General features: G+C 30.0%; 2 protein-coding genes and 1 long non-coding RNA gene across 3 annotated transcripts; 2 read left to right on the top strand and 1 right to left on the bottom strand.

Moving 5' to 3' along the window:
* The first annotated feature begins 10,762 nt into the window (after positions 1 to 10,762).
* LOC124897786 lies at positions 10,763 to 12,513 on the top strand. Its single transcript, XR_007054733.1, has 2 exons — positions 10,763 to 11,833; positions 12,244 to 12,513. It is a non-coding gene; the product is annotated as an uncharacterized LOC124897786 (long non-coding RNA).
* A 4,236-nt stretch (positions 12,514 to 16,749) lies between these two features.
* Positions 16,750 to 18,340, bottom strand: LOC107867124. The gene has a single exon (XM_016713237.2). It carries the CDS (start codon positions 18,128 to 18,130, stop codon positions 17,174 to 17,176), a length of 957 nt encoding a protein of 318 aa, XP_016568723.1. The 5' UTR covers positions 18,131 to 18,340; the 3' UTR covers positions 16,750 to 17,173.
* On the top strand, positions 18,217 to 24,961 carry LOC107868594 (histone-lysine N-methyltransferase ATXR6-like). Its single transcript, XM_016715276.1, has 3 exons — positions 18,217 to 18,225; positions 24,500 to 24,600; positions 24,688 to 24,961. Exons 1-3 carry the CDS (start codon positions 18,217 to 18,219, stop codon positions 24,959 to 24,961), a joined length of 384 nt encoding a protein of 127 aa, XP_016570762.1.
* The last annotated feature ends 257 nt before the right edge of the window (positions 24,962 to 25,218 follow it).

The raw sequence follows: 25,218 nt of genomic DNA, 5'->3' as shown, positions 1-25,218 counted from the left end.
AATTAAGTTGAATGATTTTTATGTTACAAAAAGGTAATTTCATGTAATTAAGTATAGATTGAAATTGAATGAGCACCCATAAAATTAATCGAATATATCCTTCTAGGACTCTTGAATCAAATGTATTTCATAAATTGTTCTTCAGACTTTATTTATATTAGAAAATGACCCTTCTCTAACTCTTTTTGTAATTCACTAATGAAGTCGACATGTTAGTAGCTCACGAAAGAAGACAAAAATATCAATGGCTTGCATGATTATTTGCTTACTTTTTTTCCCAACTATCCGAATAATATATTGATTTTTGCAATCTTAGTTTGCAACTAGCTAGTGCATATAATCATTTTTCTAGTGAAATAAACATAATCATATACTTACACTAGATTATTAAGGACCGTATAATTATACTTTTTGGTGAATAAGTATTTTTTCTATATTAAAAATCAACCAATACAGTAGAATTTTTCTAGATCCACGCCAAAGTTGTAAGTATTGGACTTTAACAATTACTACAAAGGATTTGTACTGTCTCGAAGTTTATTTCTGATCATAAATTTTGTTGACTTATGAAACGGTTAATTACATTATAAACAAATCTTGACTGCATATTGCTGAACAATACGTTGTGCCATCTCGTGACCCAAACAACAATCAGAAGTACGTAATTCGAGTAGTAATTAGTGGGGTCTTGTACAACAATAACAAGTTCTTTCACAAGTGAGGTATGGTAAAGATAGAATATATGCCTTAATGTTATCTTTATACGGTTGACCTGTTTTTTATCGACCCTCGACTTTGAAACGACATGGGGTATTGACAATTGTACAATTAATTAACATCTAGTGGTAAAGATAGAATATATGCCTTAATGCTATCTTTGTACGGTTGACAGATCTACGGCCTGTTTCTGATCGACCCTCGGCTTTGAAACGATATGGGATATTATTGACTATTGTACAATTAACATCTAGTGAAATTTTACAGGTGGAGTATGATGATGATAGAATATACTTAGGCCTTACCAAGACTTTTGTAGGGTCAACAACGTTGACATCTAATGTAATTTTATAAGTAGAGTCAGACAAAGTTAAAATAACGTAGGCTTTATCACTACATTTATAGAGTTTGGAGATTATTTTCAAGAGATCACCCTTAACTCATCTCGAAAGAGAAGTCTCATGGCCCATACACTTTTAAGAAGAGTGTTGTTAACACTAAAAAAGATCAATCATCCAGCAGTATTGTCTACAGTATGTGTCCTTTATGAGAAATAGGTACCGTACCAATAATGTTAAGCTAGGGAGGTGCATATATATACAAATAAAAATGACCCACAGTGTTCCCTTCCAACCTAACTGCCTAATTTACACTAGTTGTTTGTTAGCATTTTTTTTTTATTTCTCCCCTAATCTCCAATATTCAAATTGAGGTCCAACTAATCTTTTCCATCTTAAAATTCTACACTAAAGGTAAAACCACTCTAGAATAAATGTGTTTCTGTACTCGAGATTCGAACGAAATACATTCAATTAAGAATGATACTTCCTCCGTTCCACAATAAGTGAATTATTGGAGTTTAACACTCATGTTAAGAAAAAAAATCAAAGACATAAATTTATCACGTTTCTTCATTTTTACTCTTTTCAAATTACAAAACATTAATAACGATACATTTCTTTCAATACACATTTAAAGTCCTTGGAAGCTGCTAAGTACTTAAAAGATGCTAAAACTTTTAATTGAGGAAGTACTTAAAAGTTGCTAATATAAAGTACCCCTTCAATTAATGGGGAACACAAGAAAGCTGCTAATATAAAGTCTTTGGAACTTCGATCAAAATTTTAATTAATAGAAGGTAAATTTAGAAAAAAATTTCAACATATATTTTGCATTATGAACAATTCAATTATTTTAAACACTAAAAAAATACTCCAACAACTCACTTATTATGAAATAAAGAGAGTAATACTTATCGCTCCATCACCACCGTTAATACTGGTTTGTTTACGCGTGAGACATGCATGGGGGGGCGTACAATATTTTGTCCTTTGGAAAATCTTCTTCATAGTCAACACAATTGGTTACGGTGGTTGTACCATTCTTTTTCTACTTCTATATAAAGTCCAAAATTTATTTATTTCACACTCTATATAAACATACTAGACCATTTATTTTCTTCATGATAAACTGGGAATAGTAGACTATGAGTTAAAATAAAAGGAAAGTGAGGCAGTGAGGCAATTTGGCTTTCGTCTTGTCTCTATCGATTATGAGCTGTTATAATTAGGACAACAAGTCATTATGGTCAATTTTGAAATTAATTTTTCCTATTAACGTATGCTCCAAAATTCTACATTGAAATGAACGATATATCACCGCCATTTTCCCATAAACATATATAGTAATATTGAGAGACATAATATATTACATATTGTATATTTTGGAATTGGAAATGACAAAAAGCTACTAGACAAAACTTCACATTTTGTACAAACTTTCTGCACGATAAAAAAGAAATCAAAATTTAGAAAAAGAAAAAGGGCATCATATTACATGGTTTCAAGGAAATTTGTTATTATATGTCCTTCGAGAAATTGCATGCATTAGCTAGTGTTTGTTTACCCTGAATACACGATAGTTAATTACTCAATAGATGAGGCCAAGAGCAAGCACTTTATTAGATTCAAACATCTAGTTAGATCAGCATCAATCTAGAGTGCCGGATGCTCACATGCGCCAATCAACTTCAAGTGAGGAGTCAGAACTAGTCAGAACATAGGCTCGTGCTATGAGATAACATTTTCAGTATCAAGCGTGTCATCTTTTCCTTTAACTTATCTATTAAATTCCCTATGAGGGAGCCTTTAATTTTTTTTTAGACATGTTAAATTGCCCATTATTCAACTTATAAAACAATATAGATCTAGAAGATCCAGCTCATTATTTATATTTTTAGAGTATCATTTTAGGATAACTCAGTACATTAAGTGAAATATCAGCATCTAATAATAGTACGTTAACCTTTTCATATTTTATCATTTATAGGAAATGCTTTGCCTAAGCTTTATTCACCAGACAAATTATATTTAAGGTTCCTTCATCCTATATACAAAACCTCACACTAGTCTGAGTACAATGTATCCCCATTGATACTCTTGCAAAAAGATATTTACACATTAATTCAACCTTTAATTCCATTTTCTATGAAATGTCTCCTAAATTTGGTCCATTTCTGCTGCTTGTAGATACGCAATTGGATTAAGTACACTTTTAAAATTATATGAAAATCGTATGAAAACAAAAAAAAGAAACCATCATTCAATAATAGAGCTCGAAACTATAAATACTGTATATATAAATCTTATGAAAAGCCATTACCAAGAAGGTTACCACCAGGTATTATTTAGCTTAATTGTAGATGGTGAAAAATGTAGTATAGTTTAGTTATAAACGTTTTCCAAAAGGTTCATTTAGTTAATTGATTTGTAAGAAAATATCAATGGAAGATGGTCAAAATATTCCAAACTATTCAAAATAGGTCAATTTTACTTTCTGTTATGTTGTTGGCACAAAAAAATTCTCGCCGCTATCTCAATTCTCAAAAGTATCATCTAATTACCCAAGTATAACGCAAAAACACTTAGTACATAGTAGAAAATGTCAATTTCACCCTTGAATTATTTGTAATAGGACAATTTTGTCAAAGTCCTAAGGCTATTTGTGGCATATCATGAAATTTTAATATTTGTTAGCATTACCATTTCCCCATCTAGCTTGAGTCCATCGAAAATAACGTAATCTTTCTATATCACTTCTGAAGTAACACTGTGGACAACATATACTTATTCTCCCAAAACTCTACCTTGTGACAATATTAAGTATATGTTGTTATCGTTGTTGTATTTCCAATTTTCCATTTCCCTCTCTTTAATTCCACATGAATAAAGTACAATATGTTGTCCTTTCTATTCTTCCTAGTCAACAAAATTTGGTTATGGTAGTTGCACCGTCTTCTTTTATCCTTCCGTTATCTGTATCAGACGGCAATTTAATTTCCCTGGCGACTTTTTTCTACGTCTAAGACGGAGGACGGGTCAATAGATATTTACAATATATCAGAAGTTCACATGGTATGCTTATTTTTGGGTCCGATGATGACATAATTCAAAGAAAAATACATAAAAGTTGTTGGATGAAAGCATAGCGATAAAGAAATGGATCTTGATCCTAACTGAACCTCAAAAGTTAGGTCGGGGGAGGATTGTCTAAGTCCATATAAGGAAACCAATTACCCATCTCATTTCCGATATGGGATACTTAACGCTCCCCTGCACGCCCAGTCCTCGTTAACTGGAGCGTAGAAAATATAATATGGGGGCCAACATCGGTGAACAAAGATTTGGGATGAGCCTGACTCTGATATCATGAAAGAGAAATGGATCTTGGACCTAACTCAACTTCAAAAGCTAGCTCATGAGGGGGATTGCTCAAGACCATATAAGGAGACCAAGAACTCTTTCGCACGCCCAGGACTGGACATCTGGAGCGTGAACAATATAAGATGGGGGCCCAATATCGGAAATAAATGAATTGGGTAAACCTGACTCTCTGATACTATGATAAAGAAATGGATCTTAGACCTAATTCAACCTTAAAAGTTAGCTCATGAGGGGAGGATTGTTCAAATCCATATAAGGAGATTAATTATTTATCCCTTTTCCGATGTGAGATACTTAACACATAGTGTCATGAGCTTGAGTAGTGAAAATATTTGGAATATGTTAACAAAATATTTTTTAATACAATCTGATCCCATTATCTTAGAGAATTATATAACATTAACTTCAAAGTAGAGAATTATATTATATTTGAAATGAAATAATACTTTTCGCTTAAATTCTTCTAACTATTTTTCCCTGAAGTGTTGAACTGATGAATAGAAAAAATAAGGTACTAAACTTTATCTTGTAATATATTTTCTTCTTAACCAAATATTATCCAAAACACCTAGTAGACATGTTGTCTCTATCATTCATGAGCTGTTAATTAGGACAAAAAGTCATTCAGGTCAATTTTGAAATTGAATTTTAACATATGCTCCAAAACTATCTACATTGATGTGAAGGACCACCGCCATGCCTTTTTAAGAAAAATATTCACTTTTTTGACTAACTTACACTCTTTCCTCTTTGTGATTGAAAACGTGTTAATTTTGCTGAATACTATATAGGAGTAGGAATATTATTGAGGATCATGTTTACCATAGTATATTTTTCCAATTGACAAAAAGTTACTAGACAGTGTCAGCGTTAGAGGTTAGCTTTTATTTTCGTTTGTACTTAGGTACACAGAATCAGTATATGCAAAACAAGTTCAAGTATATAAACAAGAACACAATGAAGTATATCAACTACCCTCAACACAAGATCAAAATGACTTTTTCAAGAGGTGTATTTTATTCTTTAAAAAATTAAGATGAAATAGAAAATAGCCAAGTCGTCCGAATTCACGGAGTTTCCTTAAGAAATAATTCCCCTTACTGTACCTGAGGTTGTGAAATTTTTCCTCGCAGAATAAAATGGTTAAACAGACCAACTGTCGTGGTACCTCAAACAGTTGGAATATCTTCAAACTCACAGAACGTTTTGATTGATCACACAGAATAATTTGAAAGACAAGAAGTAATTTTCTATTCTGAATTTTTTGTTTTAAAACCTGTGGATGAAAACAGGTTTATATAGCCATAACATGCCTTTTCTGGAAAGAGGCAATGGTTCACTCCAAAGGTTACACCTTTGTTGTAAGTTCATGTCTGTTCATCAAAGATTGCATCTTTTCCTGAACAGTCATCTCATTTCATGAAACAGTGTGTCACTTCATTGAAGGATTACATCCTTCTGAAACATCATTTCGAACCATTGCAACCTTCTGTAGCATCAGTTCAGAACAATGTATCATTTCTGAAACACCAGTTCGAAAACAATGCATTAGTTCACTTGAAACAGTGTAACTGTTACTGCATGTATATATTAATGGAGGTTCGAAACACTGCAGAAAAATTTTACTGCGTTTTTCCTTGGCATTCTTCGAAATTCAAATAAAGTTTGTCCAAAAAGATAGATCTCATCAATCGATCATTTTCCAAATCCAAATCTGAAGTCGAGCCGAGCAAGCAACAACGACAGCGCGAGGCATCTATTATTTCTTACTTCACTTGTCATGTGTAGTAAGTGTTCTTGATTATAAACACTTTCAAGATCTCTTCTTCCACCAATGTGGGAGAAAGAGTAATCTTTCTAATTTGGGAGTACACTTTTCATTTTAGTGTCTCCTTCCCCTCCACCATTTTATTCTCCATTTTTCATTTATACTTCTTTTATATACTATGAACCCAACAATAGCAACTTTAATTCATATGAAAGAAGGTTAATTTGCTTAACAACAACATATTCGAGGTAATTTCACTAATAAAGCGTGGGAAGGAGGTGATTATGTATAAATTAATAATAGGTATAAAAGAGTTAGAAATATATCTAAATATTGAAAAAAAATTGTTCTAACACCACTTAATTTTGCGGGGATCCTATGACCCCCCTCGACTATTTATTACCGTATTTTTGTGGCTTATATTTATCCATTTGGACCAAACCCTTACGAACTCAGTGTTCGTGTATTCACGCAGTGATGTAGCTAGACACAAATATGTCACAGAAATACGATAATAAATAATCGAGGGAGTTCATAGGACCCTCACAAAATTCAGGTGTGTTACAATAAATTTTCGACATATTTGAACCTTTTTTCCTTAAAAATATGTTATAAAAAGAGTAGTTTTTGGTTTGTGTATGCATGCATGCAATATATATATATATATAAGTTTAATTGAATCTCTTTAACATAAGGAAACCATTTAGCTTATACAAATGTGGCTCGAAAATTGCTCGTTTGTCCATTTGAGGTGTTCCAACATGTTTTAAATTAAAGAATTTGTTATTTTATAGCTTGAAATATGCAAAAAGTAATATATTAAAGAGTTATTTCTGGAAGTACCTGAGAATGAAAGTTCTAAAGATTTATTTTTGGATAATATGAGTAAAATAACATTAAAGTATAACTTAAATACTAAGTTAAGTAGCGTGATAATTAATCAGGTATCATTCGTTGAACTCATAATTATTTCTTTGCAACCTTAAATATATTATGCAAGTTCTTTGCAAAAGAGACACAATTCAATTTATCATGGTTACTAACATAGATTTATGTAATAGTAAACTTGTTGAATTGAAAAGAAGCATTATCTGCTGATCTCATAAATAAACAATCACCCTCGTTAAGACAATAATAATATCTAAAGGCGGAGTCAGAATTTTAATTAAGGAAGTTCAATATTTGAAAAAAATCTTATTAAAGGAGGTTCAACACTTACTATAGATACGTAAAATAAATTTTAATCATATATAAATGATATATTTTTTCCGTCGAAGAGGGTTCGTGTAAATCCCTAATAAAGGGCTGGCTCCGCCCCTAAATTAATATGACGTCATAAGCCTTTTCGTATTCTTTATCCTCTTCCATTTTTTTTCTTGAATTTGTTGCGTTTGAGCCGAGGGTCTTTTGAAAACAGACTCATTCTATCTCTATGAAATAGTGATAAAGTTTGTGTACACTCTACTTTTCGAAGGCCTTACTTGTGGAATTTTACTTACAAGTTATTATTATCCTCTCCCTTTTTCTTCGTTCTTCATTTTCTAACATTTAAAACTGTGTCTTTGAAACAACTTGATATACAGAATTAAAATAATATATGGAGAAGATAAAATATGGTTATTTTGTCTCCAAGTATTTCAAAGTAATAATAATGAGAGAAGATCCCTTTGCCCCAATGTCTCTAAGCATATCGGATCTATTAAATTCACCATTTGACTTCTTTAGAATGTTAGTAGTAATATTTTTGGTCTTTGAGTACAATAGCACTGTCAATTTGTTGGTGCAAATGGGCCACATCCAGCTCATTAACTTAACACTCATTCGTGGTATTTTGGGCCAGTTTGATCATAGATATTTTTTCTTTTTTTTTTTCCAAAAAAAAATTTCGGAATTAAAAATTATGGTGTTTGACCATGAAACTTTGAAAAACAATTTCGGAATAAAATTCCGAAAATGGAAAACAACTTTTTGTTGTTTTCCCCTTTTTCCACTTCCAATTTCAACTTCCATTATTGGTACATATAACTCCTATCTTTAAATTTTTACACAAACCCATCTTATTAACTAAATTCCGTAATTTTTTTTAAAAAGATCAAATTTAATAAAATAATTAATTCAAGTGAAAATAATTAAGAATTTTCATCAACAAATTTAAGAATATATAAAATATATTTATATCTATCAATCATATTTATCAAAATATATTTTTCTCTATTTAATCGATTATAGTTAAATAAACTTATTTAGCTCGTGCTTGTGACTTTTATATTCAAATTTTAGAAGAATAACAATCATAATAATTAGTTTGTTGCTGATTATTTTATCAATTGAAGACATATAAATTATTTTCTCAATATTTGGTTGTATGTTAGTAGGTAAATTAGTAGTTGAATGATTTTGATAATTTTTAAAAGTTGAAGGCATAAAATCATATTTAAAAAAGATTTTTCAAAAGTCTAAACAAAAATTTCAAAAAAACATGGTCAAACACAACTCCAACTCCAACTTCATCTTCAACTTCAACCTCAACTCCAACTTCGGAAAAAAAGTAATTTTCATACTCAAACGGCTACTTAACATGTTTTACTTTTTTGCCGTCAAATCAAATTAGCTTGGATTAATATATTAATATATATTTTTCCATCATATTGATATGAGAAAAATTAAAATTTATAGTACTTTTCCAATAAATTTTCTGTATCTAAGTAATAATTTTAAATATTTGATTCAATTTAACTCCAAAAATTAATGAAATTGATCTGGAGAAGCAAAACATGACAATTAATATGAGATGGATTCAGTACAGAATAATAGTTTTAAATATATATAGTCATATATTGTAAGGATCAAAATTACATTTAGCAACAATTAAAGGGCCAAGAGTATTATTATATTCCTTTCTTTTTTTTTATCACTACATTTTGTGAAATGTCATAATAAATTAGCATATTACGTACCTTTGGATATTTTACCATTTATAGGAAGTAACAATTATCTATTAGGTTCCCTTCATCCTATACAAAAATCCCACACAAGTCTTAGTACAATGCACCCATTGATACTAATTAATTTGGCGAAAAAACGATCTTCACAAATATTTATTTATCTTTTTTATTCCCATTTTCTATAAAATGTCACCTAATTTTGGTACAATTCTGCTGCTTGTAGATGCGCAAATGGATCAAGTATATTTGTAAAATGAAAAGAGAATCAAACAAGATATGAACTATGGAAAAAAAAATATTATATAAAATGAAAATAGGATAAGATAATCATTCAACAATAGAGCTCTTACACATGCCTTACTGGAAACTTTTATAATACTGAAAATTATTTGAAATGTCATTACCAAGAAGGTTCCAGCAGCTACTTAGGTTATTTCATATAGTATATTCTTTTGAATATTTTATCAATTATATTTATGTTTATTGGGGCATAAAATGTAGGCATGCCCATATACAACTTATGAGATACAAATATATAAACTTATGCCTCGCGAAAAAATAACACAAAACAGGGACAAAATGCAAATGACACTTTCTTATACCCCCTTCGTTTCATACGACTTGGCTTTTTCCGACCTGATGCATTTCTTAAAAATACTTTAATTAGAGGTGTATTGATACTAACCTTATTAATAATATTTTAGAATCAATTTTCATTATATTATTACTTTATGTAGTTATTATTTAATACTAAGGATAGTATTTGAAAGAAATAATAAAACTCTTTTTCTTTGCTAAAATACAAGTAGAATGAAACATCATTATATAGAGGCCAAGTAAATGAAACGGAGAATACTTGCAGAGCATGCTAAAGGCTTAGGTATTTCCAGTTACAATATAGGTCAAACAACATAAATTTCGACAGTTGGAGCTTAATTATAGAAAATTTTGACATTTTGCATAATTACAGAAAATTTTGATTTTGGGTCTGTCGAGATACATAATTAGCTTCCGATACATCCAACGAATATACATTTTTTTTTATTTGTAACGATACATAACTAGCTCCAGATAGTTCTTTTTTTATTTTGATTCAGTCGAGATACATAATACATCCAACGAAGATACATTTTTTCCTGTGTAAAGATTCATAATTAGTTCCCGATATATTTTTTCTAATTTCGTGTCTGTCGAGATACGTAATTAGCTCTCGATATATCCAACGAATATATATAAGTAGTTCGAATTTTTCTAATTATTTTTACAAGGGTAGAAATTTGTGTAAATATGCTAAGTTAAAGTATATATTTATGTTATTTTCCTATAATTTATTGTGCATTGCCTGCTGATTCATTCCATTGAAATTAAAATAGTAAATTTTACATATATACCGACGTGTTTACCATTAATTACTAAAAATCTCAACATCTTTCAAAATCTCCTAAAATCTCAACATTTGACATTTGATGATACAAGTTAATTACATTAGATACATATTGCTGATACATGTATCTAATGTGATTAACTTGTATCACAGTAGATTAACTTGTATCTCAGAAATAGTAAAAAATATGAAATGTTGGGATTTAAGTAATTTTTAAGAAGTGGGGGGATTTTTAGAAGTTTGGATAGTTATGTTGTGGTTTTACGTAATTTTTTCATTAAATTTCTTTATTGGGCCTTTTGTATTGGGCTGTAGTCCAAACTGAGCAATGAGCTATACCAATTTAGTGGGCTGGTAAATTTTCTTCAATAATCCCTAATCAAAAATGGGATAATAAGAACATAAGCCCAATATAATGCCATCCATACAAACTCAGTTTAGCAGTCTGGTTTGGTAAACAGGCCAGAAAATGACCTTTTTGTTCTTTTGGTGCTTTACTTCTTAGTCCTGTCTACCTATTTTGCAATAGGCCCATAATGTTTGTACAATAATCGATAGGAGATAAACTCATCGGATCCACACTCCCTTCACCGCACGCACACACATAGATCGGAGAAGATGGAGGGAGATAGATTGAGAGAGATATAGGGAGAAAACGTCATTGTTGTGGTGGAGAGAGAGAACTGGTCTGAGGAGAAAAAACAGAGAAAAACGAAAGAGGGAGAGAGATAGAGCATCGAGAGAGAGAGGGATTCGAGGTCGAGATCTGTAACATAGAAGAAAGCGGGGTTGATTTCGGGTTACTTGAAAACGGGTTCCGATGGGTTTGGTAGCTGTTCCGGCGACTCCTTCGCCGGAACATTGTCGTTCTCTCTTGACTTCTGGACGAATCCGATAGGGAGACGATAATCTCGTCGGAACAGTCCATTTTGAACGTTTTCAAGCACCCCCATTTAGGAAACATTCTGCGTCTCCGGAATCCGACTTACTTCCGTCTGTTTTGGTCACTGTTATCTCACTGGAATTCAAGTCGTGTGGATTTTTTGTTTTCTACCCGATTTTTGAAGCTTTGGGTTCGTCTATTTTAGTGATTCGAGATCAAAAATCGAACTTTGAGTTCATTAGTCGTCGTTCTGGGTTCGTTTTTTTTTTTTTTTCATGTCGAGGTTTGGTCCGTGTTTCTTCTTCGAAGCTGCTGTTCGGATTTTTGGTATTGGGTTTCGTTCGAATTCGGTTTAAGTCGAGGTTTCGAATCCACGAAAGCTCCTCCGTTTGACTGAATGAAAGCGACATTGAGGTCCAATTTTTATCTCCTTCTTTATTAATTTCTAATTGTTTGATATTTTACTTGTTAAATTCATTATGTGTGAATACTTGTTTGTTGATGTTGATATATTTTGGACCACCGTGAATGTTTGTTGATATCCACTTGTTGATTCTTCATCGAAATTGGTTAAATCATGTGGATAAAAATGAAGTTGGGAGTGAGAGTTGAAAACTTGATAAAAATGGTTGAATAGGATCAATTTTGGTTTATTGTAGTTTTTTTGTTAAATTCGAAACACGCATGAATGTTGTTGGAACGCGATAGAATTATGATATGTTAGAATGAATAGGCAAAATAGGTTTTGGGTAAGAAAAATTTAGGACTCTTGGTGATTTGTTGAATGTGTGAATATTTGGTGATTGGTTCTTTCTATTTTTTAGCGCACAAGGTTGAGAAATGTATTCATTTAATCGGGGAATGCCCCGAGGCCTTATGTATTTATTCACCGAGGAATGCTCCGAGGTATCTTGTACTCGGAGGATGCTCGTGATTAAGGCCCGAGGTATCGGATAGAACCTTGGAGCATAGTTAGGATTAGTATAGGCTAGATAGGATTCATTTTCTCATTTTTATTTATTTTGGGATTGTATAATTGGACTGAACACTATACTTTTATTCGTTTTGTTTGGTTTGTTGGTTTGATTGTTCTATGCGTTTTTGTGTGGTTTATACATTCGTAATGCCAAAATATCCAATACACTCCACCAAGCGATCGTGGTCAAACCACGGGATCGAGGGGTGCCTAACACCTTCCCCTCGGTCAATAGAATTCCTTAGCTGGAATCTCTGTTCGCAAATCAGTCTTTTTAAGAGTCAAATCATTTTGTAAAGGATTTTCCAAAGGTGACTTGGCACACCGGATTATGCCAAGTGGCGACTCTGAGTTTGAATGTAAAAAATAATCCTTTTTCGAAGCAAAAATCGTTTTCTTTTGTCACTTAATAATAAAAATCTTTTCGAACTTAAATGAAATCTTTTTTTGGAGTACGAAACAGAAGGGTGTGACAATTAAAACAGGGCAACAAGTATTGTAAATATACCAGTTTAAGCATTGTTGATAAAACTGGGCAAGCGGGCAACACGCGTCGTAAATGTACCAGTTGATAATTTTACTTGACACCCGGAGAGTCCGAATCCTGGATCTGCCTCTGTATTCTGCAATTCACACAAAGCATCGCATTTTGTTACGTTCTTCATTAATGCGAGACCCGAGATATCCATTGTTGAGAGTCGTTTTTGTTTCAAAAGAAGCATAGCTCCTCCCCTCCCTCCCCCCTCCCCCAAACACACACCACAGACGAGGCTCAAGGGACAGACTATCAATTTAAGTATTCGTTGGCACTTTCAGCACCAGAGTTCGTTAGTCGTCCGACACGCACAGTAAATCAATGTGGTAACTATATCATGCAAGTAATAACAATTTGGTAAATTTCATGCTATAATTAACCTAGTCTTTTTTTTTTTGGTTGGTTGTTGTTGTTGAATGACTTGCAAACACTACATGTGCATAAGTTTATCGTTTATAAAACTATATATATCCTGTCTGTTTCGACAAATCAAGGATTGGGGAACATAAGGTAATCAAATCTTGTCCATATTATATTGGTATCATATATTATTCCAATTCTGCCTAATAATAGTGTGACAGAAGGTAAGAATACAAAGAAAAGAATGATTTGGATTAGGAAATTAATTTGAATAATGGACAAGAATGAGCAATATGATATAACTAGCTAAACAGTACTAAATATACTTGTTACAAAATTGTCTTATTTTAAACATAAATAAATACAGATTTAGGAGACTTATAGTTTTCTTAATAGTGGAATTAGCAGATCTGCATGTAATAACGTTCATGACTCATGTTACTAGATTGTTAAGAATTCTTATGGAATAGATAAATTTTCTTTGTCTAGTCTAAATATCCTTGGAAGATTTATAACCTTCTCTTTGTAAACCCTAACCGTCATATTAAACGTTATAAATAAGGTTTAGGATGGAAATAACTAGCAGTTTAATAAGTTAATTAGCACTTTATTAAACGAGTTTTAACTATAATCTAGAACTTTCAAGTGAGATAATAGACACTATATGCACATGTAAGATTTGCAAATTTGACCATTTCTTAATCTTGGAGTAAACCTTCAAGGGAAGCAATTGAGGCACGTGCAATGAGATAACTGCATTAGAAATTACAAAATATATATATATATATTTGTAAGCTATAATATAAATCCAAGTTTATTTTTCGCAGATAAAAATAGTAAAAATAAATTATCTGCCTCTATTTTAAACGTGTTTTGTTATTATCCATCTTTGTGTTTTTTTTTTCTGTACTGTAAAAAACGCAACAATGGGATCATAAAGAGGTTCATATATACCAACAAGAAGTTATGATAAAGTGGTAAATTATTCTTCATTCTTAGTTAGAAGTTTCGAATTCGAGCTCTAAATATGGAGTCGCGTTAATTAGAAAGCGTAAACGCATCAAGCACTAAATAGAAAATCAAACAAAGAGGTTCATGTACGTTACCTACACATGACCACATTACACTAATAAAAGTTCAAGAGATAAACTAATACAAAATCTAGCTTAATGGAGAAGTTCGAAATTATATTAAGTGTCATTAACAAACTTTACAACAAGTATGACAAATTATTAACTAAACAATATTAATGGTCCATCACATCTGGTGAGCTAGAATTTTTAATTGTTTAAATTCTAAACAAATTCAATTAAGTAAGATATCTGTCATATTCTGTTTTGAATATTCTATTTATTTATAGATAGAAATTTGGGCTCTTCTAGAAGTTCCAAGAAAATAATTTTCTATACATAACTAATTTTATAGAACTGTCAGAATAATCATACACATCAAGTTGCAGGAAATAAATACAAAATTAGTTAATTCACTACTTTTCAAAAATGTCCTTCTGTCAAATTTGTCACTTATTGGTGTAACACGGCTTATTTTGTTGACATTCAATTCCTTTAATTTACTTCTGTGTCTACTTTATAGAGCAACTTTTGGGATAAAGTGATCAAAAAATACAAAATCAAAAATCCATTGGTGTTAATTTTGACAATGGTTAAAAGCATGTAGATGCCCAAATAATATGGATTTTATAATATTATTATTACATAGAAAGATAAAATAGGAAGGTATGAGAATAATTTAGATAATTTATTGGCAATTTTGATCTATCTTTTTTTTTAAATAATATGTACTTTCTATAACCAAAAAAGAAAAAAAGTTCAGATCAATCAACGAAAAACTGATTAGAACAGCATTATCAATAAGATTTATTTGTGTGATCTAATTTTTCTGAAAGTAATTGAATAACATTGAAAAAGTCGAAGTCAATCTAATAGTTGATTTTTAGAGGAAAAACACAAATTCTTCAAATTAAAAATCATTACAAAAAATAAAACTATATTTCAAATAGATTTGATATTTTCATGATTTTTTGAGTGGCTAGAAAACAAATAAAAATGACATCTCAACGAACAATCCATGAGGAAAACAAATTTTCAATATATGATGGATCCATGTTGTCATTATTAAAGGGTTGCAAATTGTCAAAAAAATACTGCACGTAATGTTGACTAAATTGTAGTACTCACATTTTTGTCTTGGATTTTGCACATGCTCATGTTTTGCTTGGTTGTTCAGAAAATTGACATTTAAAATTTTAAGATTTTGCATAAAAATTAAAGTATTCAGCTATATTATAGATTTTAAGGATATTTTTTAATTATATATTAATATTTATATATTTTTTTATATAATTATATTTAATTTACATCAAATTTAATAGATGAGGAGAATTAAATTTTTGTATCTAGGTCCACCCTTAATGCTAGGAAAATATAAAGGAAATAGAGTTTTACCTCCTCGATATAATTTGTGAATTATTATATTGAAGCGAGATTTATACTGTCGTAAATATCAAAATAAAATTTATCTTGTGTATTTAAAGAGTAGCGATAGAAAGATTACTTTCCAAAAAAAAATAAAAAATTCATATCTACGATTTCTTATAAAATATAAATTAATCTAAAATGTAATTTAATCATATACACTGATCGAAGGGCGTGAAAAAAGTTTACATAACCAAAACAATTGTAAGGTGTAAAAACGACAGGCTAATAAAAATAACAATAATTGTTATTCTATACTCCCCATTTTAAAATAATTAAATTATTTGAGTATGACACATTCTTTATGAAAAATTTTTTAGTATATAAATTATTGATTACTTTTCACTATTATCCTTTTAATTGTTCTAATTACTCTCCTAGAAAAATGTAAAGTACTTACTAACCTCATTAAATGAAAGAGTAAGTTGGAAGAAATTTCCAACATTTCTCTTAAAGGATGAACAATTTATTTATTTTGAACATTAAAAAATAGTTAATAATTTATTTATTTTGAAATGGTGGGAGTAATAGGTTAAACACACATTTTGTCTTCTTCTTCATCCTTTGTAGTCCAAGAATAGATTAAAAAAATTAATTCAATCTCACACACATTTAAAATGCAGCGGATAATAACTATATTTGAGAATCAATGTAAATGTGTATTCAAATAATAGGATCTAGCAAAATCATTAATATGCTCGTATTGTGATGTTATTGTTGTTTCAATCAAAGAAGCAACATCAATACACCCCTAGAAAGATCAAAAGTATATGATATGTAATTGTTGTGAATACATACATATAAAGAATTCTAATGTGATTACTACTACTAATAATAATGTTACAGTTATTATTGATCAAGATGAACATTCAATTAGAACTCAAACTGTTAGTGCAATCACCTAAAGAGTGAGAGAACTAAATTTTGCTAAAATTTGTTATTTGTGTATATATAGACATATAAATTGAAGTTAAATCCCTTATGAGAAAAGGAATTATTCATCTTATAAACTTACAACAGTAAAACTTACAAAACTTACATAGGAATATGGATATATGTCACCTACTTTTTTTGACAATAGCCACTCCTTCAACTCATAAACAAAATAACATTACATAAACAAGAAAGAAAAAAAGAAGACAAATATTGTCTATACAATTTTTTTTTTTTTTTTTTTAAAAGAACAAATGGAATTAATATCAAAAGAAAGCATCTCCGTGCAACCCAGAGGTATGATTTGAGCAACTGATTTCATATCTCAAAACATCAAAAGGACAGTCCGATGCCTGATGCAAAATTAAAGCTTCAGCTATGTACGAGATTCAAGAGGACCGAACCACTAGAGCCCTAGGTATGCGAGGAATTCAGGAAGACCGAACCACTCGAGTCTATTTTTTTGATAATCCGAACCCATTGGCCAATGCATGAACAGCAGGATTAAAAGCCAATTGTCCCAAAATCCCCTGCTTATATGGTAAAAAAGTCTTCTTTTTCAAATCAGATGAAACTGCTCTGTTTACTGTGTAATGCAATTCATGAGCTGATACTTTTCCCCTTTTTGTTGTTCTTGATGTAACGATCGATTTTGATGACGATTTCGAAGAAGAAGAAGAGGTTTCGTTATTACCCTTAATGCTCGAATATTTTCCTTCTCTATAACCCGCAACTGTATATTTCTTTAATGGATCTTTATCTGATGCTCTTCCTTCTGATGCACTCCTAAACAAGAATAAATCTTTGAATCTCCATTTTTTGCTTCCTTTAGATGATGATGAAGAAGACAATAATGAACACGATTGCTTTTTCATTTCTCCGTTTTCTTCCTCTTCTTCTACCTCCTCTTCTTGCCATAGATACTGTGAAGTTCTTCTCATAGGTGAAAGTGACCTTGCTGATCTTCTACTTGACGAGTTCGACAACGAACCTCTCTGTTTTCCCCTGCTCTCCCTTTGCTGCTCTGCTTCTTCAACTTGTTTATTTGTCGAAGAAAATCCTATTCTTTTCTTTCGAGTTTCCATAACAGGAGACGGCTTGATCATACCACCATCGAACAAATCTTCAGCTGAAACAGAGCCAGTTTCCAATTCTTGACCAACATCGAACGCAAATTCATCGACATGACTACTAATTTCACCCTTATCTTTATCATCATCATCACCATCAGCAACGAATAAGCTTTCAAATTCACGATAAAATTGGGACAAATGAGTAGGGCTTGGAGGTGCGCTGAAGTAAAATTCGCCATTAAATGGCTTTGGTGTTGCTGGTGGACTTGTAAATGGTGTTGATCTTGCACTATTGAAATCAAAATTATCCTTTTCATTATATGGTATCATAACTTCCATTTTTTTTATCTCTTGCTGGTTTCTGTTAAATTGAATTAAGAGAAACAGAGTAAAATGGAGTTTTTGAACAAGGCGTATATAAAGAAATGGAGAAGGTAAGAGGATTAGAAAGAGCAAAGAAATGGGAGAGGCAAATATAATTGACTAATGTGGGGCAAATGAGTATAAATTCTAATCAAGAAAGAGCCGCCTTTTATTACCTTTCTATCTACGTGACAATATTATATTTGCCATGCTTTCTTGCTTCACATGTATTCTTGATTTTTATACTCCTATAATGTTTAATATAAATTATAAATTTCTAGAAAGTGAGTTTCTGATTTGAACTTCGGACAAGTAATATATAAGTATATGTTATCTTGTACAGTTCGATTATTGTATTATTTGATTCTACTTTCTTCGTTTTATATTAGTTATCTTTTAATAATTTAATATATTTATTAAATAAATAGTATTAATTATGAATTCATTTTATTAAATTAGTTTTATTAATTATATTTTAAAAAAATAAATTTAAGTAAATTCATTTTGTTTAGTCATTTAATGTTAAGGATAATATTGAAAAAATATAATAAAATTTTCTTAATTTCATCAAAGAAATAACTAAATTGAAACAAATATTTTTATAAAGTTGATCAATTAAAACAAAACTAAGAGAGTGTAGTTTTCTATTGCTGTACATGATTTTTATTGTTATTTATTATCTCTTCTGCTTATATTACATTTTTTTATCATCTATTTTTATTTTGAATTTATCAAAAATAATATTTCTGTCTCATCTCTGAGGTATAGATAAGCTTGAGTCACCCTATTCTTTGTAGTCTGTATTTTATGAAATTAACTGCACATTTTATTGTTATTGTTACTGAATTCGTAGCTCAAACTCGAATTTCGATTTTGACGTAAATGATGTCCCCGCAAAATTATATACGAATATAAATTTTGGATTGTCCTTCAAGTAAAAGTTAAAGATATTTGGAAAATGACATGAAGAATTAGTTAATTGAAGGGGGTAGAGCCATGCGTAATGAGCTTCATCATCTTGTGTAGTTATGTTGATTTTCCTCTTTCTTTTATTTGTAATTGCAAAAAACACCCTATATAGTTTATATAATTATATTGGCATCCTCGTAGTCATAGATTTTTCATTAGTGTTAAAATTTTCTTTTCTTTTTGTTTAGCGCATGGTGTTCGATACTTTTTCTTTTTTTACTCCTTTATTAAAGTTTTTATACGGTGTTCGATACTTTTCCTTTTTTTACTCCTCAATTCAAGTTTTTATCCTTTTTGCTTCCTTGATAATTCAAACTTAGAATCTCAGTGTTGAAAGTGAGGAATGCTTACTGTCCGAATAACTCCTGCTCGTCGATATTCGATACTTGTTTCGGGCCTAACTAATTTGAATTTACGTCGATAAGATATATTTAAATAAAATGAACACTATCAAAAGTGACTATATTATTAAAAGTATCGACATGAAATCGTTGTGACCGTGTTATAAGTTATTCAGAAGAATTAAAGGCGATGGAGTCTAAGAAATAAAACAGTAGGATTAGACATTAATGAAGAACATTCTACTTTCTTTTTAAAATTTCAAAACAACGAATAAAAGGTTTCATAGCTTCATCATGTTTGAGCTCTGATAACGAAAGTTAAAAATTGTAAATAATATTGGACTAATATATAATAAACAGAGAGATATACATAATGAAGATTTATATAGTATACTCCAAATACTTAGGATTAGTTAATAGTAGAAATGTTATTTATAATGGTAAGTGACCAAATGGTATCAAATTCCAAAAAAAAAAAAAAGGGACTAATTTTGTATTTAAGAAATAAAAGGGGAAATCTCCTTAATTTTGCAGATTAAGGGTTGTTTATAGTAAATAAGTCTTGGAGTTTGGAGCTCATGTGATGTATCACACAGTAATATTCAAACAGTCGTAGTAGGTTGGCCAATGTGAAGACAAATTGATTGTAAGTGAGATAATTAGAATAATAAGAGGTAAGACTGTCATTATTCTTAATCATATTATATTATATATAATTAACGTGGGAAGCAAGATTATTAGTTGCAATTAAATAAGGGAAAGTGAGGCTTCAAAATTACTGCTGCTTAACTAGTGAATAAAAAGTAAATTCTTCCTTGTCAAGCACTTATACAGATTTACTTTTGACTAATTGTTATTTTGTGTTGACCATTGCATGCAAATGATGATCAATATCGGTTCTGGTAGGATGGTTGAGATTTCTCCACTCTGAATTAGAAGTGTCAAATTTGAATTCTTGAATATGAAAAAAGTTTTTGTTGGGAGCGCCGCCTTCGGAAATAGACCCCTCAATGTTTGATTTAGATTTAGTCGAATTCTAATATTAATAGCGGACATCAATTTTTATTTTTTTTTTAAAAAAAAAAAAATTGCGTGCAGATGGTAAGCTAAGGTGAATATTGCTATTCACATGTATCATTAGTCAAATATGTTGCTCTAGTATATTTTTGCAAAAGGTTGAAATACGAATGATAGCATTGATCTTCACTGAATTTCCAACTAATGACACAACAGTTTTGATTAACAGTGACTTCTTATTGAACTATTTCCTTATGATGGTGAATATAGTTCTTTTTTTTCCTTCTTAGTTTATATTTGATGTTCGATACTTATTGTTTATTTTTAATAATCCAAATCTGCAAAGACTGATTAAAAGAGAAAAATGCTTCCTCTCAAAAAAAAAAAAGAAAAAAAAAACATTTTCAACTCTCGAATTTGCGTCCCTTTATTAAAAGTGAAGCTGTGAAGGAATTAAAAAGAAAAACAAAATTGCAAGAAGATTAAAAAAGATTAAAAAAAATAAATTAAAACGCCTAAAGCTAAAAAGATTAAAAATTGTGGTTGGCAAGAATTGAACCTTTTGTCCTCTAAGAAAATTGAACCTTTTTATCATTGGGGTCAGCTTTCGGCTTGTATGGACGAAATTAAACATTTAATTGATATCTACATCTGTAACATATAAATCTATAATCTATATTTATATCTATACCTAAATCTTTAATTTATATTTATATTTATAATTTATATAATATATAATATAATATATAATATATATTTAAATATATTATATAAAAGTGTGAAGGGCCTTAGAAATGTTGTTTGAACTTTTTGTCCTTCATTAAAAGTCTTTATTTTAGACAAAATCGTCTTTTCACAATTTTTTCTAATATTTTAGAGCTGAAAATTAATTAAATAAATTTATGGTAAAACATTTTCTTATTAGAAATCATCAGAATTAATCACAAGTAATATTTTTTTCATTAATTTAAGAATTCTAAATAAACTAAATTTGATTTTAAGAAAATTAAAAAAATCTAGAAATGAATATAAAAACATTAGAATATGAAAAATTTAAGAAGTATCAAATTTTTGAAAGTTTTAAGTACTTAATAAAAATGTAATCAATGATTTGTAAAGATTTGACTTTAAAAATAATAAAAGATTTTAAATATAGAAAAAAAAATAATTGTATCACAAATATAGTTCAAATCGATGCGTCTCTCTTAGCCTTTGACAGCAAAGGAAAGAGGTATTGCATTGCAAACGTAAAATTGACGATCCATCAATCACTTGAAACTTCTGATAGTAAAATATATATGTACTTACACTAAAATATATATTTATGTTTAAATTATTATGTTAAAGTGTGAAGGATCTTTGAAAAAAGATTTAAATTTTTTACACTTCATTAAAAATCTCTGCAATGAATAAAATCATTTAATTTTAAAGAATCAAACATTACATGTGCGATTAAACTAGTACATACAAAAATTTAATCCTATACAATATGTAATTTTTCGACAAAGAGAGTTCGAATAAACCGATTCTTTCTACCTAGATCCACCCATGTCCATCACAACCCTAGATGGTAATGTAAATCTAGCTCATGGTTGACTATAAACGTGTGATTAATTAACTAGAGAATTAGTTAACCATCAAAAGTCAGACTAATTCTAGATGATAAATTCCTAATTAGAGAAGTTAACTGCCAAATGTCAAACTAATTCTAGATAGAAATTCCTAATTTTCTTTTAAAACAATCCTCACCCACCCCCTACACAAAAAATTCCTTCTACCTATTTTCAGCCGATCTATATTTATTAATCCTCCAATTTTGGAAGTAAACTAACAACTACACCTATTATTCTACTTTGACATTTATATTTTTAATTGAATGTTCAAATTGTGTGTTTAAGTATGAGGTTGTTCATGACTAAATACTAATTCATAACTTCTAGATGCTAGATAGGGTTTATAATAATTAGCATGAGATATGTTGGATCAACCTATGACATATTGACTAATTAAGATTGTATTTAGCAAATCATAAAGCCCCATGTGGACCCAAATATAAAACAAAACTACAAAATCCTTTCATACTTAAAGCATATACCACTAGATCTACCCTATTTACCCCTTTTTTTTTGGGTTTCCGCCCGATGTCTGGTATCCATATTGGAGCCTCGACTAATTTGAATTGCGCACTGTAGGGCTCATTCTGGGAGTGACACGTTCAACATGATTTTCTTCATACTCAGAACTCAAATCCAAGACTTCTAATTAAGAATGGAGTAATCTCATCACTATATCAGGAACCCATAGTAGTACCCTATTCCCCTTGATGATATTAGGCAGTTAAAATGTACACTATAATTAGAATGTCAAAAATAGACCTTGATATTTTTTCTATACATGCATTCAGGTGCATTTAAAGTCTTATCGATCGGCTAACTTTTTCTTATGAGGCCATCACTTCACCTGCTTTGTTAAATAATAGGTCATAACATTGAAAATGACATTATTATTATATTTATTAAAAAAATGATATAGTAAATTTGTATGATTAATCACCAATAACATAACCGGGGTAGGTGATGATGTGGAGCGGGGTTGGAAAGAAAATGATTTTAGGTTTGACTTTACTCCAAAAGCTAACTCACGAGGAAAATATTATTTAAATTCAAGACTAATTATTTATTTATCTTTCGATGTGAGACTCTGAACAAAATGCGTTTCGATTAGTATTTTTTCCTTCGCACTAACGTAATATCAAGACTAGTAAAAGAACCAAAATTTATAGATCACTGAGTTCCTCAGAAATCGAAATTCAAGAGCCTAATAAGTATAACAACTGACATATATGACGTTGCTACATCAGATATCTGAAATTAGCTTATTATATCATCATTTTCTTTAGGAAAAATTAACTATATAAATTTATTAGATTAGTTATTACAAGTTATAACAAAACTTTTAAGTTTTCAAGTTATAGCAACTTTCATTTAAAAAAATATATATAAGAGAGGGTTTTTTGTTTTGTTGAAAATACAAAAAAGTAATTAATGAAAAAGAAAAATTAAGATTTAATACAATTAATATACAAATATAGTGAACCTTAATTAGTGATCTTTATCCACCCTAAATCCCTCTAACAGTTGTTTTTCCTCCTATTTTAATGCTTGCATTAAGAATTTCATCTTCATACACTATCTTCCTCTTTGTACACGATTAATTTCTGTCAATAAATAAAAATATTATAATTTCGGCGTCAACAAATTGCTGAGGATTATAATTTGAAAAAAATGCAAAAACAAGTAGTATTTCTTTTGATAACAAATATGAATTTTGTTAATTTGCATTCAATCATGATACGTCATGGAGGGAGATGAAATTCGTTAGGTTTGTTAAATTTTTTTTTATGAAAATGAGTATTTTTCATTCAAAACGAATTTAAAGATTTATTTTTTTTGTATTTCTTCAATTCACTATTTTTTGTGTTTCTTCAATTCGTTATTGTTACATTCTCGAACTGAAAGGTCAAGCACAAGCAGGTAAAAACAATTGTGTATTTTTAGTGTATTTAATTGGATATTATATTTGTATGTAAATCGGATATCTGTTTTCTGAGTATTGATTTTTTTTAAAAAAATAAAAATTTAACAATTATTATTTGATTTATGTGGTGGAGGACTACACTTTGTTTCTTTGTTCTTCAAGAATTAACAAACCAAAGATTTTTAAGATAAGAAAGTATTGTGACATTCATATATGCTCAATAAAAAATTTTCAAGTTTTTTTGATGAAAAGAAATGGAGTGTTTTACACGGATATGATGCCTTCCCTGTGATGCTCAAAATTTTCACAAGGAGATAATATTATTTAGCAACTTAGTATGCCCTCAGTGGAAAATATATAAAACATTAAAAGGAGAAATTTTGGATAGACCTTTTATTTAGAGAAAAAAAGGTTCAAGTTTCTTAACACGATCTTTGAATTGTTTGTTTCATATCTTAATGCTTTTGTTATTCAATTCCAGGTATTATGTAAAGATGATATCGAAACTTTAGATTTGTGCAAGAACATGATGAAACAAGGTGAATGGCCACAACTTATGGTTGTTTTTTATCCCAAAGAAAGGTATGTGCTTGAACAGACGTTGAATTTTTACTGTGTATATGATCAATATGGGATGCTTCATTTATCTATTTGTTTTTCATTTTTCAGATTTACTGTTGAAGCAGATGTGTTCATAAGAAACTGGATAATAATTACAGAGTATGTTGGAGATGTTGATTACTTGAATAACCGTGAAGCTGATGATGGAGATAGCATGATGACTCTTTTAAGTACTAATGATACATCAAAGGACCTCGTCATTTGTCCTGATAAGCGCAATAATATTGCTCGTTTCATCAATAACAAGCATTTGAAATCGGGCAGTACATGGTATTTGCACAATACCAATAACATACTATCAATAACAAACGATGCTCAATGAATAAAGACAATGAAACGAGGTCTTGAAAGATTAATCGGACTATTTTGTTGTATAATTCTAGGGCTTTTCCTAATAGGGGTATAATCAAACTTGATTTTTTCGGACACTGTCTCAAGAAAATAAAAAAACGTTTAAGATATTAAACTAAGCTCAAGAGTGAATGAATGTTGGAAACCAATAGTCATAATCAAAAGAAGGGAAAATAAGTTGAAAAGAGTGAATAATAATGAGATAAAGACTTTTATTGATATTTGGTA

Source organism: Capsicum annuum, chromosome 4, assembly GCF_002878395.1.
Source record: "Capsicum annuum cultivar UCD-10X-F1 chromosome 4, UCD10Xv1.1, whole genome shotgun sequence".
NCBI classification, from domain to species: Eukaryota; Viridiplantae; Streptophyta; class Magnoliopsida; order Solanales; family Solanaceae; genus Capsicum; species Capsicum annuum.
The sequence above is the reverse complement of the archived record's forward strand: the minus strand, read 5'-3'. Positions and strand labels throughout refer to the sequence as shown.